At 36.9% G+C, this 18,329-nt stretch overlaps 1 protein-coding gene across 1 annotated transcript in view; it reads left to right on the top strand.

The window, feature by feature from the left end:
- Positions 1 to 18,329, top strand: part of LOC126095633 (A disintegrin and metalloproteinase with thrombospondin motifs 12-like) — a 318,265-nt gene that overhangs the window by 173,445 nt on the left and 126,491 nt on the right. The window contains exons 5-7 of the mRNA XM_049910397.1: positions 4,679 to 4,825; positions 4,926 to 5,072; positions 6,809 to 6,962. Of these exons, the coding sequence (XP_049766354.1) occupies positions 4,679 to 4,825; positions 4,926 to 5,072; positions 6,809 to 6,962 (448 nt within the window). The remainder of the gene's footprint in view (positions 1 to 4,678; positions 4,826 to 4,925; positions 5,073 to 6,808; positions 6,963 to 18,329) is intronic.

Here is an 18,329-nt window from a genome sequence, read left to right on the forward strand (position 1 = left end):
TCATCGTAGCTGTGCAAGCGCGGTGACGCCTCTTATCTGGCAACTGCTGAACCGAATCTATTTTTAACAGGTCACGGGAAAATGTTGCGAATTGTGGTTTGAAAAGCGTTATTTTCAAAGTAAATTTCCTTTTACGCAAGATGAATTATGTGTGAAAATGTACGATGAATTTCTTAAATCACAGAACGTTTGACCCTCATTTAAAAATTAACTCTTTGATGACGAGCCATTTAGAAGAATTTCGAGCCCAGAAGATCAGAGATTTATGTCGGTATTAGAAATTATACTGGCACATTTGTGTGGTGTATCTTAAAATGTAAAGCGCGAAAATTATCAATATTTATATGTGAAAGCTAAGCTTCTCTTGCAGCATATTAATCTTAAATACAAATATTATATGCGAAAGCTTTGCTTTTCTAGTAGCAACACTGTGTATATTAATTTAAACCATTAACTTTTCCTGCTTGTGTGTTCGCGCTACTTAACATTGATATTGCTATTGGCTGACTACATCACGTGTCCTATGCTCTGAATATCCGCTGTCATCCGCTGGCGAGATCACGTGACATAAGCTATGATAGACTTACAAAAACGCATCGCAATGTCGATTTCCGTGTTTCAGAAACATGCGGTGTTTGGTGGAATTCGAATTTATACTTTCGTAATACGAAAGTAACCAGCGTACATGTTGCTTCACATCAAAGATCTTTCCAAAACGTGTTTTTTCCCCCTGAGTTTCGTCTTCCACAGTGCCGGGAAATTCTAGGCCGCTGTATAAAACCATAACCATTCAAACGACTGATAAGTTTTACAGTTCCGAGGAAAAGTATAATGTCACTTAACACGGAAAAAGTTTATTTTCACCCGGGCGAAAGTGTATTTTTAATCGGGAGATATGGGAAAAATCCGGGAGTTTTTTTTCTTTGTCCGCTTATACACCCCGATGTGATGCTTACAGTGTTTGAAGTTATGCTTACATTGTTTGAAGTTCAGCTACAAACCATTTCAGATGTTTTACAAAGTAGATGAGCTGATCTACATTCAAGTCTACATCTATACTCTGCAAACCACATTGAGGTGCATGGCAGAGGGTAATTCCCATTGTAACAGTTATTAGGGTTTCTTCCTTTTCCATTCACATGTGCAGCATGGGTAGAATGATTTTTTGAATGCGTCTGTGCGTGCCGTAATTATTCTAATCTTCTCTTCACAATCCCTACGAGAACAATACATAGGGGAGTTGTAATATATTCCCGGAGCAATCTTTTAAAGGTGGTTATTGAAACTTTGTTAATGGACTTTCTCATGATAATTTACATCCATCTTTAAGAGTCTTCCAATTCAGTTCCTCCAGTATATCAATGACATTCTCCCATGGATTAAACAAACCTGTGACCATGCATGCTGCCCTTCTCTGTATATGTTCAATGCCTGCTGTTGGTCCGGTTGGGTATGACTTTTACAGACTTGAGTAATATTCTAGAACTGGTCGCATGAGTGATTTATAACCAGTCTCCTCTGTAGATTGACGCCACTTCCTCAGTATTCTATCCAAAAACTGAAACTACCACCTGCTTTACCCACGAGTGAACCTATGTCATAATTCCATTCAATATCTCTACAAAGAATTACACCCAGGTATTTGTATGAGTTGGCTGATTCCAACAATGACTCATTGATATTATGGTCATAGGATACTATTTTTTTCATTTTTTGAAGTGCTAAATTTCTGAACATTTAAAGCAAGTTGCCAATCTTTGCACCAGCCTGAAATCTTATCAATATCTGGCAATATTTATGCAGTTCAAAGGTAGTACTTCATTATAGATAAGTGATCATCTGCAAGAAGTCTGAGGCTACTATTAACATTATCAGCAAGGTCATTAATATACAACATGAACAGCTGGGGTACAATTACACGTTACTGTGGCACACCCAAAGTTACTTCTACATCTGATGATGACTCCATCCAAGATAGACTGTTGCATTCTCCCTACCAAAAAGTCATCAGTCCAGTCACAATTTCACTTGATGACCCATATGATTGTACTTTTGACTATAAACATAGGTGTGGTACTGAGTCAAATGCTTTTTGAAAATCAAGAAATACAGTAGTGGTGTGCACTGGTGGTTAACAGTGAGTCTAAGAGGAACCCTGCTTACGAATCTTGAGCAGACCATATAGGATGGGTGGTCTGGCAGTTTGATGTATGTCTCATAAACTAATGGCAGTGACAGTTCATGTTAGTTATCTTTAGTATTAAGCCCTACCCTTTCTTGTTGACTGTGAAGCCAACCAAATATTCTTCCTCAAGCAAAAGGTGTACCATTTATTACCAGGTCTTCGTCGTTCACCAGCCATGGCTGGACAGATTGTGTGAAAGTTACGCTCAAGTGATTTACAATATAATGAATTACAGAATAACATCTAAAATTTATGCAGGAAATGTATATAGACTATGTCATGTTCACTGTGTCAATTCGCTTTCTTCACAGTCAAAGAATTCTTGGACCAAGTATAGTGGGCATTGTTTTAGGTCTTCAGCAATTTGTTTCTCGAAGTTGTCGAGCTTCAGGGTCTGCAGTTCAACAGGTAGTTTGTTGAACATCCTCACAGTGATAATCGTAAAACTGTCTCTTGTTTTGGACACTCAGCAGGTTGATAGATTTATGTCTTCTTTGCTGTAAGTATTATGTTTATGGATGTTATGCCTCTTGCTGTAGGTGTCTAGGTTTTCCCTTATGTGGATGAGGCATAATAATACATTCTCTTCCAGGGAGAGATTCATTAGAAATTGTTCTAGTCTTCTTCTTATTATTCTTCTGCTTCCCTCTCCCAGCACCTTCCTGCTCGAGCGGGGTTCGCTTTTTGGTTCAGTGCACTTAATTTTTCTTCTGTCTAATGCTTCCTGTGGATTTACACTTCTTGATCTTCAAGCTGCATTTGTAGTGCGCAGCCAACATAATGTAGGTGTTCCACATTGTCTCTGGCTTTCAACAATGAGACAATAGGCTGAGATGGTACCTGAAATGTGTTGTGTCCATACCAACAAAATTTCCATTCTTGCATCATATCATTGATTGCAGCCACACTAGCTAGTTGACGAATCATTCTACAGTTGATTTGTTAATTGGAGAAATGTCTAATGATTTTCTCAATATCCACATTTCCATGACATGAGTGCTCAGCTCTTCTAGGTGTGGGCCAACACTTGATACCATAAAATGCACCTGGACTCTCCATTGTATGGTATATCTTTGATTTTTAGGTGGATAGACATCTTCGTATCACAAAGAACACCTTTGACATCTCTGAATCATATCCAGGTCACTCTGATTCTTGCTCACACATCCTCATTCACATAACCATCACTCTGTATTCGAGAACATAGTTATTGGAATGTATCCACCTTGGCAAAAGGAGCTCCATTAATTTGTACAGTTCCAGGAGATGAAACCTTTCTGAGGTACTCAGTCTTTCGGATCTTTAAACAGACGCCAAATCTTTGTAGATGATCATACCATGTTTTGACTTGAGTTTCAAAATCTTCACTGGTGTCTTACACAGGTGTCACATTATTTGCGTGTAGCGTTGTCTGCAATAGATTTTCTGTAAGTTGCACATTATGGCATCCACAACAGTAACAGAGAGCAGTGTCAGTCAGCTGTGCAGAGCATCACAACTGTCTGGTAGTGTTTTTGTATTGCAGTTTTGCCCAGTTTATGTAAGTGTCAGGAACTTGAAGAGTGTGAAGAGCATACCAAGTCATCTGATGTACTCAATCAAATGCCCTCTTAGTGTTAAAAATGGCAATATGTAGTGTCTGTATTTCTCGTGGAATTTCTCCATCAGCTGGCACACAGCAAAGCTTGCAACTATCCTGCCACATCCCTTCACAAACCCACATTAATTTATTGACAGTTGCATTACTTTATGCAGCCTGTCATCTATTACACTTATGCTATGTAATATTGGCAACTGTCATGTGGTTGGAGTGAAGTAGAATCCTTTAATCAGTACAAGATTCAAAATTGCTACATAGTTTAGCTGTCACCCTACACTTAATGGTACTGCTATTTGGCTGGCATTGCTGCATCTACCCATTCTTATACAGGCACTGACAAGGATGAAGACAAAAACAGGCTTTTAGCATTAGCATCAGGTTCATTCTTTGTTTGCCATATTTTCTATCTCACAAAGATGTGACTGGCCTTTCCTAAAATTTTATCCACTGCTGCAGGTTGAATAAGGCACTTAACTACAGAAAAGTGAAGAATTACCTCTTTGTCTCAAGACAAGAGGGTTTTAAAAATGGTAAAGAACTCAGCAGTTGTGAATGGCAGTTGCCAGATTCCTCTAACAGCTGCATACTGCACATTATGTTTTCCTCATAGAGGAAAGTTAGGTTATTTGCCCATAAGAATGTGAGTTCACAGTGTGTCTTCCGTCCAAAAGACTGCAACTGACCATAGAAGATAGAATATGGCTTTCGTAGAACAAGAATAAGATTACTCAGCAATTTGTTTCAGCCATGGCCCTCAAACTTCATGATTTTGCAGGAGGCAACAGCAGCAAACTCTATTTTTAATGAACCACTGTTGGTAAATTCTTCATTTGTGTGGCCATAGTGTTATAGTTGCTTTACAATTTTAAATACCTTTAACACTTCTTGTGCAGGCAGGACCTGTGTGCACGTGTTAATGCATGCAGTACATTGGGAGTGGCACACGTCGCCGGCATGTGCCAGCCTGAACGCAGCTGCAGTGTCAACGAGGACAACGGTCTCACTGTTGCACACACCATTGCACATGAGCTCGGACACAAGTAAGCCTTGGCCCACTGTGGCCTGTGGCCAGCAGTAAACTACTATCGCACCCAGGAAGACCTCTCCAGATCAGTAACATCAGGTGCCTGCTGTCCGCAGCTTTGGCATGTACCACGACTCCGAGAGCATGGGCTGCGAACGCGGCGATGGCCACACCATGCACGTGATGACTCCCAGCTTCGAGTCGGATAGCGTCGACGTCTCGTGGTCGGAGTGCAGCCGCAGAGACATCACTGCATTCCTTGAGTAAGTTTCTGGCAATGCAGCACAGAGCATATTATGCAGAAACCACAATGTTAATAAATTTAAAGGGCAGTATCAAGACTTCAGTGAAGACTGAGCCACAGTGTGGGGACAACACAGCATTATGATGACTTGACACTGTCATTCTCTGACCTATGCATATGGTATGTCAGACATGTGATTGCGCTGTGTAGATAACAGTGATGAGGTTTCATTAATTACAGTGTCATATTTGATTTTTTATCTAGATTATGTACTGGAATAGAAGGGGGATCTAGAACCCTGTGTCATCAAATGTGGTGCATCCCACAAAAACATTGAGAAGTGTTGCAAAGGAAACATTGACAACTCATGAATAGTCTTACAAATTATTCACAGTGCCTTCTGAACTCATATAAGACACTTGTCCACTCAAGACTTAACATTCACATTTCTTAAAGAAAAACTTTCAAATTAGACAACTGTGGTCCCCCTTCTGAACCGACTAGGCACACACCAGGTGACCTTTAATTTAGTCAGCAAGGAATTGTGAAGAGAAATATAAACCACAGCTGTTTTTCAGTTATCTACCAAGTTACAGGGAAGAAAAATTATCTGGTTAAGGCAAATTATAATCAAAGACTCCATAAAAATTGAAATAACTGCTGTGATTTTTGAAAAAATGAGTTCCTATTGGGAAAAAGTTTACCATATTTATGAGAGCACCATGCTTCCTAAAATCAAACAAGTCGTACTTCCAGACAATTAGTAAAAGAAGTGATTTGTCCTATGAGGTTACAGAGTAACATGAAACTCCAGATATTACCATAATTCTTTTCATGAATGTGTAAAATTAAGTTATTAACAGTAAAAATGTCCATAATCAGTTTTTATAGATATTCAAGGCTGATCATAGTATTTGTGCAAAACTTACAACTTACAAATGAAAGAAACAACATATGCTACATTCTGTACTTACCCTTCTTTTTTTCAAAACTGATATAGTGCACTCACAAAGCTCTCTGGGCTGGGAGAGGGAACAAGAAAAATAGAGGAAAAGAAAGAAAGATTGTGAGTTTGTGTCCAGTAATACTGATATAGAGCAGTAGCTTGATAGTAGTTGAAGGCAAGTGACTTGCATAAAGTTATTTAACACAAGTAGGTACAGTATAACAAAAATCATTACACATAATCTTTAGTTATTGGACAAGAATATCTGAAGCTGCAATGTATCAAAACCAACAGAATAGTTCAGAACCTGCACAGATTGATTAGGAGCCTCCAGGAAATAGGAACCCAAGAGAAGAACAGGCCATATTATAATTTTTCATGACACCAGGAAAATTTAAACACATCAAATAAAAATTGGAAATGTCTGGTGTGACCACCATTAATTTACATTTTTAACTTTCATCTATTATTGCTTTTTTCAATTTCTACATTGTTTCCAGCTTGTTCGAAATCTTTCTACTGTGGATTAGTTATTTTTAGCATAGGACAGTTACTGAAACATATGGATGAAATTCATAGAATTTTCAAGTTTATTTATGTTTTTTTTTTTTTTTTTTTTTTTTAGACAGCATAAAGTAGATGTTAAATCCTGATAATATGTGTGTACCTAACACAGTTCCATGTTTATACTTATATCATGAGATTTTAATTTCATTGTGTTCCTAACTTTAAAAAGTTAGTAAACAATTGTATGAATGTTCATGTTCTGTAGTAGATATGTGCAGCTTAATGTTCATTAATCTGTGCAGCAAAGGGTTAGGCAGCTGTCTTGAAGATGAACCAACACAGCAGGATTACACCTATCCAGATGTTCCAACTGGTGCTATCTACAGTGTGGAGCAGCAGTGTGATCTTATGTTCTCCACACATAATGCTACTCTGTGTTCAGCAACTCTCGAGGAGGTAATATTAGGGGAGTTTTTGTTTTACTTTTTAAAGAAGCAAATTAAAAAAAAATGAGCTACTGAAGCCAACTTCTCTACTTTTCATGTTTCTATTTTCCCACTCTTATATTAGCTTCACAGCAAATTAACTTCAACTTAAATTTGATCTTTATCGTAAACATTAGTGATGTCTAACTGTGAGTCAGATTTAATGAAGAGGCTTCAGAAAGCCTGAATGCTAATGAGAGAAGGAAGAATTCCTCCACTTTGTACTAAGAATGAACCACACATCTAGGATCAAGGATGGAGATTTATACTATGCATGTAAAGGACAAGGAGAAAACACACTTCTTATGCTGTAGCTGAGTTTGTATTTCATCTCTGACAAACGTAACTTCACATTTAAACATATTGCAATTATGAAGTTTCTCTAGGTTGATCTAAGTTCCTAAAAACTTTTCTGCACAGAAAATCTATCTAAATGTTACTTACACCATACCTACAATTCATTGCTGTCTTCCAGTAAGAGGTCTCTGACAGTGAGTACGCAAGGTGGTATCAGTGCACTGAATAGTTGCATTCTTGGTACAGTTAGAAACACAGAAAATGTCACAAGTGTAGCCAGGCTGTGAAATAAAAATCAAGACAAGTGATAAATTATATTTATGCACAAAGTTGCTGAATATGATTTTATATTGCAGGAAAAAAAAACAATATTAACATAGACCCACTGTAAATGCAAGGGGTTTGAACATTTCATTGTAACACATAACAACAGTGTAGCAAATATTTTTGCTACATAAATACAAATACAAATGTTTTATTCCACCTTTGAGCATAATTACATGCAATTGGTGTCATCAGTGTTTACACAACAACAACAACAGCAACAACAATAATAATAATACAGTGAAACCTCTATATAACGTTTTTCAAGGGACCACAAATTCTGAACACTATATAGAGGAAAACACTATAAAGAGGAATGCTTCTAAATAATAATTATAGGGCATTACTGAAAATAGGGATACCACTAATCAGCTTTGACAAATGGTGCCATAGATGACATTTTAAATTTTCACAATACCGAAATATGATATTCATTGCAAATGATCAATGTATTAAATGATTAGTTTTCTGTAATTAAAACATGGGAACTGGTTGGTGAATGGGTGAAAGTAAATGGATCAGTTTGTGCTGTAGAAAGTTATAACAGATTCTTAAGATATGAAATCATTGTCCAAAGCTGACAGGTGGTATCCCATTCTTCAGTTGACCCAATTACAGAATATGAGCCAAATTTTGTTTATGATATACTGCACATATTACACAAAAACACAGTAAGTGGTACAGATTAAAAAAGAATTAGTTACAAAAAAATTACTTTAATAATTAAATTATGAAATGGAACTTAAATTTGCAGAAAACTCTAGGAACCTATGCAATCTGAAAATCACATAACTATGATTTTTTAAAATATTCAAGCAAGCATGTTTGTTTTCCATTTCTCCTTGACTGTATGGCAATTATTTATTGCTCGTTCTGTCCTCAAGTCTATGGGCCATCATATCTCCTGAATGTTTCAAAGGCTTCAGCTGCCTTAGTATATGAGGGCACAGGGTCATCTTTCTTGTCACTGTCACTTTCACTACCAATATTATTCTCCAAGCTTCTCTCTGCAGTCACTTCCTCAATACTTTGTACTCCTGTGGTTGCCACGTTGTCATCCACAGCCACAAAGTCCTCAAAAGTGACAGAAACACTGCCTATTAATTCCTGAAACTCTTGCAAATCACTTGCAACATCTTCCACAGGAGCTGCCATCTCATTCTCACAGAATCCGCTTTTGTGAAACAGTTTTTAATAGTTTCAGCACTGACTTCCCTCCATGAGTACATAATTAAATTCATTGCCTGTAAAATATTCAGCTTCAGTTGTGAGCTCTGCTGACTTCCCGGTTTTCTTTGGTCCATCAAATTCAAGGCCTTTTATACAAGGGCTATATTTAACCTTAAGGGGTGTATTATTCCCAAGTCCAAAGGTTGCAGGTGGCTGGTGCAGTTGCGTGGCAGGAAAATTACTTTCACGTTTCTCAGAAAGGATACGTCTGGTGGATGTGGCGCACATCTATAAAACAGCAGCACTTTTCTTGCAGCAGTCCCAATTTTGAGGTCAAATTCTCTGAGAAAATGTAAAAATATATCACTCGTCATCCACGCCTTGGCATTGTTTGTATATTTGCACGGAAACGTGGAAATGTTTTTGAAGCACCTCAGATTTTTTGGCTTCCTGGTAACCAAAGGTTTCAGTTTTCCACTGCCATCGGCGTTGTACACAACAAAACGGTAAGACGTTTCTTGCTCTTCTTACCGCCATGGCAATTTTCCCCACGAAAAGTAAATGTCCTATCCAGCATTAAATTGAAAAACATGCCGGTTTCGTCAGTGTTATAAATGTCACACAGTTTGTAGCCGTGTATCAGATTAGGGTGAGTCTGCATCCACTGAGTTACAGTTGGTTCGTCCACACTTTTACTTTCTCCTCATTTCGCTTTGTATACAACACCATGATGCTGTCAAAATTTATCAATCCATCCATTGGACGCCTTAAAATTTTCTATTCCTAACTGCAGTGATATTTGAAGCACCTTCTCCTTCAGAATAGTGCAGTTTATAGGAATGTTTGCATCGCGTGCTTGCTGAAATCAAATTAATAAAACTCCCTCCATTTCATCGTAAGTCGATGGTTTCACATGCATACGTTTCGAACTTCCACAATTCTCAAACCCTTCCATTATCGACGATCTGTTTTTCATAATAGTGTTGAGTGTTAAGGGGGGCCAGTTCAAATTGCTTTGCTAGCTCCACATGACTCACACCAGGAGATGTCTCCACTTTTCTAATAACAGAAAACTTCTCTTCCAGAGAAAATGTTCTTCCACTTTTTGCTCTTGTCCAAGTTATATTGAAGACACACTCTCACTAGATACACAAACTGTTTGCTGCTCAGCTCACACAACATTCTATGAATACAAAGCATCGACTGAAATGGCATCAAAAAGATCACAAGCAGAATGTGTGTCACATGTCATGTGACCGGGTTCTGCCACTGACATATGAAACACGCTGAGCGCGATCTTTCTGAGCCGGTGCAAATTGTGAACCCACAGAACGGAAAACTATGTGTTTACATCCAGTCACTTAAACGTTATAAAGAGGTAAATAATTGACCAGGGTTCCAAAAATATGAGTGTTACATGGAGGAAATTGTAATATAGAGGAAACTCAGTAAAGAGGAAAAGTTAACATTGTTTATATGGGCTTTTAGTCGGGACCGAAAAAAAGGGATGTAATACAGAGGAAAACATTATATGGAGGAACGTTATAAAGAGGTTTCACTGTAATAATATAAACTTCAACATGACAGATATCATTAACTACAATATAATAGTCCAAGAAGGATACAATACATATTTATGCAAATGTCAATAACAACAAGAAGTTTCGTAACAGATCAATTACAAGATAAATGAACTACATAGTTCAGTGAATGACAAATAAATAATCAGACAATAATTAACAATAAGTATATGAAACAAAAATAAAATAGTTCCACACTGTGGCCATTCCACTGCCATTAATTTATTGTTCATTCTCATAAGGAAAGTAGGTCACTTGTCACATGCTCAAGGAACTCTTGAGCACAGTAAATTGCTTTACTTTATATACACCTCGAAGGACTAATTTTAACTTTATTTACTAGCACTGTGTCGGCATTTTCAGGTAATTTGTTGAAGTAACAGGACTTAGATATTTGTGACTGTTATGGGCCTTTGCAAGCCTAGCATATGATATATTAATTGTATGTCCACTTCTTACATTATTGTCATAAACTGTCCTCCTTAAGTCAAATTTGCTCAGATTCTCTTTAACGGGGACAATGCAGTTGTAAATATATAGGCCAGGCACTGTCATTATATTTAGTTTCTTAAAATAATCTCAACATGACTCATATGGGCATTTAGCATCAACAGGGCCATATCACTAAGTCCAGCTGGCAACCTCTTCTCCTGACAAATAAAAGTTTATTCACAGTGCTTGCTCAAATGTTCCTGGAAGAGCAGAAAGCAGATTGACTGTGTGGTAACTTATGACGTGCTCTTGAAATAAACTTCTTGCAAAATGCAAATGTTCTCACAGTTAGTCATACCCTCTTTAAAGTTGCTTCTGCTTCTACTGTAAGCTGATTTTAAGTATATTCATTACATTTTATGCATTTGTTAGTGAATGACCTGGTTACACAAATTACAAACCAAAAACCTGAATTCTGAAGTTGAGCATCACTTCAACATAAAATTTTAAATCATTATTCTGAATGAATTTACCACTAACTCTACTGTGTGAAAAGGAAAATTTACTTTAGAGAACTGTAAAACTGAGGCACAATGGATAGCCAGTTCTTATCTTCAAGAAGCAAAATTAAACACGAATTAGAAGCTTAGATAGGAATTAATGGAAAAAGATCAAAATCTGGAACAGCCAGAGGGTGAATTAAACCTGTTCTTTCTGAATGTGGATACAGTTCTTTAAGCTCTGTGGCACTTCGATTAGTATGTGTATTTTCATCTTATGTCACAATTTCAACAGTAATCTCTGTTGTTATTGAGGATGTGAGAGATTATATTACTATCAAGACTAAAATGAATATCTCTTTTAGGATTTTACATTATATCGGGTTTTAAGTGGGATATTTCTTATTGATTACCTTGCAAATAATAAACCAATTACTGTCTAATACTACACATTTTGTGGACTGATTAACTATTGAAATGTGACCTGGATTCCAACAGAAAATAATCATAAGGGAATGCAGCCATTTAAGACAAATTTCACTGATGAACTCTTCTGAAGTAAATAGTAGAGTAATGTCATAATCTTGAAGCAGTATCAGCTTCCAGTAAAGATGATGAGAAGGACATTTGTCAGGACTTGGTCAGAAGATTATTCTATTATTCAGCTAATATTTCAAGAAGTGTTCATCAGGGAAAGAATTGTAAGTCTTCATGGCAATGTGCCTGTCCAAAAATAGCTTTGGCAACAAGAAAATTGAATGCTACGAAGTAAAAAAAATCATTCATACATCATATTCTGTAAATCCTATCATTAAGGAGAGCCTTCAGAAGTGTGATACACACGAAGCTACACTTTGATAGGTAGAATGAACCACCATTGCTAGCAGCTTCTGTAAAGCATACTAACAACAAATTATGACTAGTACTAATCTACTGAAACTGATATATATCTCATGATGATTACCTGACATTGTCAGCTGTATTGGAGGTGATCTGAGAATCCAAACAAGATTGCTTTTCTTATTACAGAAGTTTATTAGCCCAGATCACATAAAGTGCATAATGATTACCATTTTCAGTGGAATTAATTCACGATCATCAGATAATTTGTATGGAAAAAAAAATTGTACAGGACCAAACCATTTTGTCAACTGTTCACATTAATTGGGCACAACTTACAGAGACAATGTTCCACAGTAGTATTTCTCATCAAACAATAAGAGAATATCTGTGTGAACAGTGCACAATAGTGACAAATAAAGTACATAAGAGGTGTATAAAATGTTTTCATGCCGTGTCCGATGTTTACTGTCAGCTGTCAACAAGAACATAACATGAAAACATTTTATACACCTCTTATGTACTTTATTTGTAACTATTTTGCACTGTTCACACAGATATTATTTTACTGTTCGACAAGAGATGGTACTATGGAATGTCATTTCTGTAAGTTGTGTAATCATTGTGTATTTTTGTGTAAGATCTGGGTAAATAAACTTCTGTAATAAGAACAACAGTGTTTTGATATATATGTTATATATGACATATTAATCCCCATAAATCTACCTGATGATGGAGACTGAAACCTTCAAAACACACTTTTGGAATAAATAAACAGTGACTGACAGCACTGAACTTGTTTCACTCAGTAAAACCCCATTCTGCGCCCTAGAGAGAGTTGTGTATTTGGAAATTATTTCTGTTTCTAATATAGTGTTTGTGAAGTACTGAGTTCATCTTAAACTTACTATTGTTGTTAAACACAAATATAATTTGGGAGTGTATATTGACATAGAAGTGTAAGAGTCCGTAGGCCCCTGAAGTTCTACAAGGCGTACTTCTATAGAGTAAATACTCTTTTGACCGTAGTCTAACTGCCCCAGAAGATTATACCATAGGTCAGAGTTGAGTGAAAGTATGCTAGCAATTGCGTTTGTGGGTCAACACAGTGAGAGATGTTTCCGAGTACAAAGCAGTCAGAACTGAGCTATCTGGTTAAAGTATTAACATGCTGGTGCCAACTCAGTTTGTTATCCATTTGGATGCCCAAGAACTTCACAGATGGAAGCTCTTCTAGTGTATGCCCATTGATTTTTATTTTTGCTGCCTGTAGGTTATCTGTATGTGTTTCAATTGCATAATATTATTGTTTGCAAGATTAAAGGTGAAGCTGTTGCCTGTGAATCAGTAGTAAGCCTGTTTTATTATTCTCTTTCGCTGTGTGTGGTATAGTTGTGTTTGGGCCCTTTGTCAAAAGACTTGTTGACCTCTTCACCAGGTTTGTGACTGAATAATGTTTTGAACCCATTGAAGTGGTTATGCCAACAATAATAGATGTGTATTTTACATACCATTCAGAATTGCACTTCAGGACCAGGTCTTTCACTGGAAACAAAATCTACTGAATCTGCTGGCTTAAACAAAGTTTCATGAACAGTAGCCACATTTTTTTTCCTAATATGCAAATTCTTTCACTGGCAGTCCAAGAACATATCACCTTGCTCTTATATTTCTGTCTTGTATGGTTTTAGATATTAGGTTCAATTTTTCTCAAAAGGTTGATAACCATACTGTTGCCTCTGCTGTATGTTCTACTTACTGGCTGTTGTCACTAACTATACTCACAGATATCCATACTTATTGTATCGCTTACATTTTGTTTATAATTCTAAGAATATAAATGTATTTTTCATGATTTATTATACATCTGTTAATGAAAAATTGATTCATTCTTCTAGGAATTTACAATTAAAAAAAAATGTTAACAAGTAAAACAAGACAACATTCATGTGCCCAGGACTCTAAAATCTTCACCACATCAGTGCACTGACTACCAACATTTTATAGTGTTTGATAAGCTGTCATTGATTAAAAGAACAGTAACATATATTTTTATATCTACAATGTTGGAATGCAAATAATTTCACAGGACATTGAAACACATGAAACATTACCATCTGAAGGCATTAGACTGGAAGAATGTCGCAAATACCTTGTACTAAAAACATGGTGGGGCCACTTATGTCCTTTTAGTTGCGCTATTTTACTGAGCTGGTGTGTTTCCTGGAAATAAGTTTCCTTAGTGATCAAGTTGTCAAATTTAAGGCATTTTCCAGTGAACTATTTTTTTTTAATTCCAACAAATGCATATACTCTAAATTTGCTTTAGCTGGCACACGATTCTCTAATTAGAAGTCTGCCATTTTTCTTTGCTCCTAAATGGATTTTTCTGCTGATGATTAAACTCAGTTTCAGCTGAGCTGTCAACTACTCAATCGCTATATAAGACGCAAAAATAATTCCATGTAGATTTGCCTCATTTTCTAGGGTTCAAACTTGAGTCATGTACTCTAGTGCATAATGTTCAGTCACTGCACAAGGAAGAGCTTTGGAACCCAAACCAGTTCAAAATAAAATTAAAAGCATACCTCATTATCCACTCCTACAAATTATCTGATTATTTAGATTGAATGACTGTTAGTTTTATGGACAGTAGCAGTGTACCTTGTAAAGCTCCGTGACAGTTAGTAATGTATAGCAAACAGGGCTCTGTATTTGCAAATGTAGCTGACTAGTTTCATTAAAATAGCTTTATAGTCAAGTAAATATTAAGCTACCAATAGGAAATAAACAGCAGCTGTTTAATATATATGAGGAAGCAGCAGCCTGTTTCAAGGTAGCAGCTTTCTTCATAATTTCCTTGCTTAAATTACGCTAGCATACCATCAAACCATAATTAGCAGCATAGTGTTACATTCCTTGTTCTTAAGCCTGAACTGAAAACAAACTAATTAGATCCAAAACTATCGATTTTTTATACGTTATGTATGCTTCAAGTACTGCATGAAGCATGTTGCAATTATTATTATTATTATTGTTGTTGTTGTTGTTGTGGTTACTAGAACAAGTGGTGTCACATTCATAATTTGTGCTTAGTTTGTGTAATCTGTTTTGTTGAGAACTGTTCTCCATATCTGACTGATGCAAATATCCTGAGTTCTTGCTGGAGTTTGCTAGTATCTAACTTACAGTTTGTGGATGGTATTTTTAAGAAGAACTGCACTTTAACAAAAATTTGTACTCCATTTCAAAACATTGAACTCACAAACTAGCTGTCAGAAAACTCAGCACATTTGCTATATATGCATCTACATCTACATACATACTCTGCAAGCCACCACATAGTGCATAGAGGAGGGCACCTTGTACCATGACCAGTCATTTCCTTTCGTGTTCCACTCGCTAATAGAACAAGAGAAAAACAGCTGTCTACATGCCTCCAAATGACCCCTAATTTCTCATACTTTCTAAATCCATGCTGATTTATAGATAGAAACTTTTCCATTTTGAGGAAATTTATTATATGAGAACTGAGAACATGTTTGAGAATTCTGCAGCAGACTGATGTTGAGCATATAGCCAATAATTTTGCATATCCATTCTTTTACCCTTCTTATATAGAAGAGTCATGTGCACTTTTTTCTATTTGGTTGGGACTTTGCACTGGGTGAGAAGTTCGTGATAAATGCAACCTAAGTGAGGGGCCAATGCAGTAGTGTACTGTCTGTAAAACAGGACTGAGATTCCATCTGTACTGATAACTTATTTGTTTCCAACTCCTTTAGTTGCTTCTCTTTGCCAGGGGTAGCCTTGTATATGTCCTCCATATGGGAGTCGGAGCAGTGATTAAATTATGGTGCATATGTATGATCTTCCAGCATGAATGATTTCTTAAACACGAAATGTAACATTTCAGCTTTTCTTTTGCTGTCTTCTGTTGCCACACCAGACTGATCAATTAGTAACTATATAGAAGTCTTCAACATGCTTAGCAATTTTATGTAGGACCATAATTTTCTTTGGTTCTTGGCAATATCTTTTAATAAAATGTGATAGTGGTAGTTGCTGTATTCGTTGCTCACCGAGCTTTTTACAGACACATGAATTTCTATTAACTTTTGCCTGTCGTCATTTGTGTGTTCTTTTTTTAACCAAGAATGCGACTGTCTCTGCTTCCCAAATGTTTTCAAATTTTATTGTTAAACTGCAGTGGGTCTTGGTCTTGCCCTTCCTTAATCCACTTACTCAGTGCATACTTCTCCACAGTGCAATTCACAATCCGTTTAAATTTTTCCTGTAATTCCTCCATATCCATCATATCGTATCATAGTATGCCTTATACTCTCCTTGCCTTCTTGGTGGATTTATTAACTTAAAGTCAGTCTGTTTTTATGTACAAGGTTAAAATATTTCCACTTTACATGTGCTGTTGAACTGGCTGCTCAAGACAGTATTTGAAAAAAGTGTTCATAAGTACTAGACGTTCTACGGATCGGAGCTATATTCCACTTTACATGTGCTGTCGAACTGGCTGCTCAAGACAGTATTTGAAAAAAGTATTCATAAGTATTAGGCGTTCCACAGATCGGAGCGTGGAATGTCAGATCCCTTAATCGGGCAGGTAGGTTAGAAAATTTAAAAAGGGAAATGGATAGGTTGAAGTTAGATATAGTGGGCATTAGTGAAGTTCGGTGGCAGGAGGAACAAGACTTTTGGTCAGGTGAATACAGGGTTATAAATACAAAATCAAATAGGGGTAATGCAGGAGTAGGTTTAATAATGAATAAAAAAATAGGAGTGCGGGTAAGCTACTACAAACAGCATAGTGAACGCATTATTGTGGCCAAGATAGACACAAAAAATGGCTCAAATGGCTCTGAGCACTATGGGACATAACTTCTGAGGTCATCAGTCCCCAAGATAGACACAAAGCCCATGACTACTACAGTAGTATAAGTTTATATGCCAACTAGCTCTGCAGATGATGAAGAAATTGATGAAATGTATGATGAGATAACAGAAATTATTCAGGTAGTGAAGGGAGACAAAAATTTAATAGTCATGGGTGACTGGAATTCGAGAGTAGGAAAAGGGAGAGAAGGAAACATAGTGGGTGAATATGGATTGGGGGAGAGAAATGAAAGAGGAAGCCGTCTGGTAGAATTTTGCACAGAGCATAACTTAATCATAGCTAACTCTTGGTTCAAGAATCATAAAAGAAGGTTGTATACATGGAAGAATCCTGGAGATACTAGAAGGTATCAGATAGATTATATAATGGTAAGACAGAGATTTAGGAACCAGGTTTTAAATTGTAAGACATTTCCAGGGGCAGATGTCTACTCTGACCACAATCTGTTGGTTATGAACTGTAGATTAAAACTGAAGAAACTGCAAAAAGGTGGGAATTTAAGGAGATGGGACCTGGATAAACTGACTAAACCAGAGGTTGTACAGAGTTTCAGGGGAAGCATAAGGGAACAATTGACAGGAATGGGGGAAAGAAATACAGTAGAAGAAGAATGGGTAGCTCTGAGGGATGAAGTAGTGAAGGCTGCAGAGGATCAAGCAGGTAAAAAGATGAGGGCTAGTAGAAATCCTTGGGTAACAGAAGAAATATTGAATTTAATCAATGAAAGGAGAAAATATAAAAATGCAGTAAATGAAGCAGGCAAAAAGGAATACAAACGTCTCAAAAATGAGATCGACAGGAAGTGCAAAATGGCTAAGCAGGGATGGCTAGAGGACAAATGTAAGGATGTAGAGGCTTATCTCATGAGGGGTAAGATAGATACTGCCTACAGGAAAATTAAAGAGACCTTTGGAGAAAAGAGAACCACTCGTATGAATATCAAGAGCTCTGATGGAAACCCAGTTCTAAGCAAAGAAGGGAAAGCAGAAAGGTGGAAGGAGTATATAGAGGGTCTATACAAGGGCGACACACTTGAGGACAATATTATGGAAATGGAAGAGGATGTAGATGAAGATGAAATGGGAGATACGATACTGCGTGAAGAGTTTGACAGAGCATTGAAAGACCTGAGTCGAAACAAGGCCCCGGGAGTAGACAACATTCCATTGGAACTACTGATGGCCTAGGGAGAGCCAGTCCTGACAAAACTCTACCATCTGGTGAGCAAGATGTATGAGACAGGTGAAATACCCTCAGACTTCCAATCCCAAAGAAAGCAGGCG

The sequence above is a fragment of the Schistocerca cancellata genome, chromosome 8 (genome assembly GCF_023864275.1).
Source record: "Schistocerca cancellata isolate TAMUIC-IGC-003103 chromosome 8, iqSchCanc2.1, whole genome shotgun sequence".
Classification (NCBI taxonomy): Eukaryota; Metazoa; Arthropoda; class Insecta; order Orthoptera; family Acrididae; genus Schistocerca; species Schistocerca cancellata.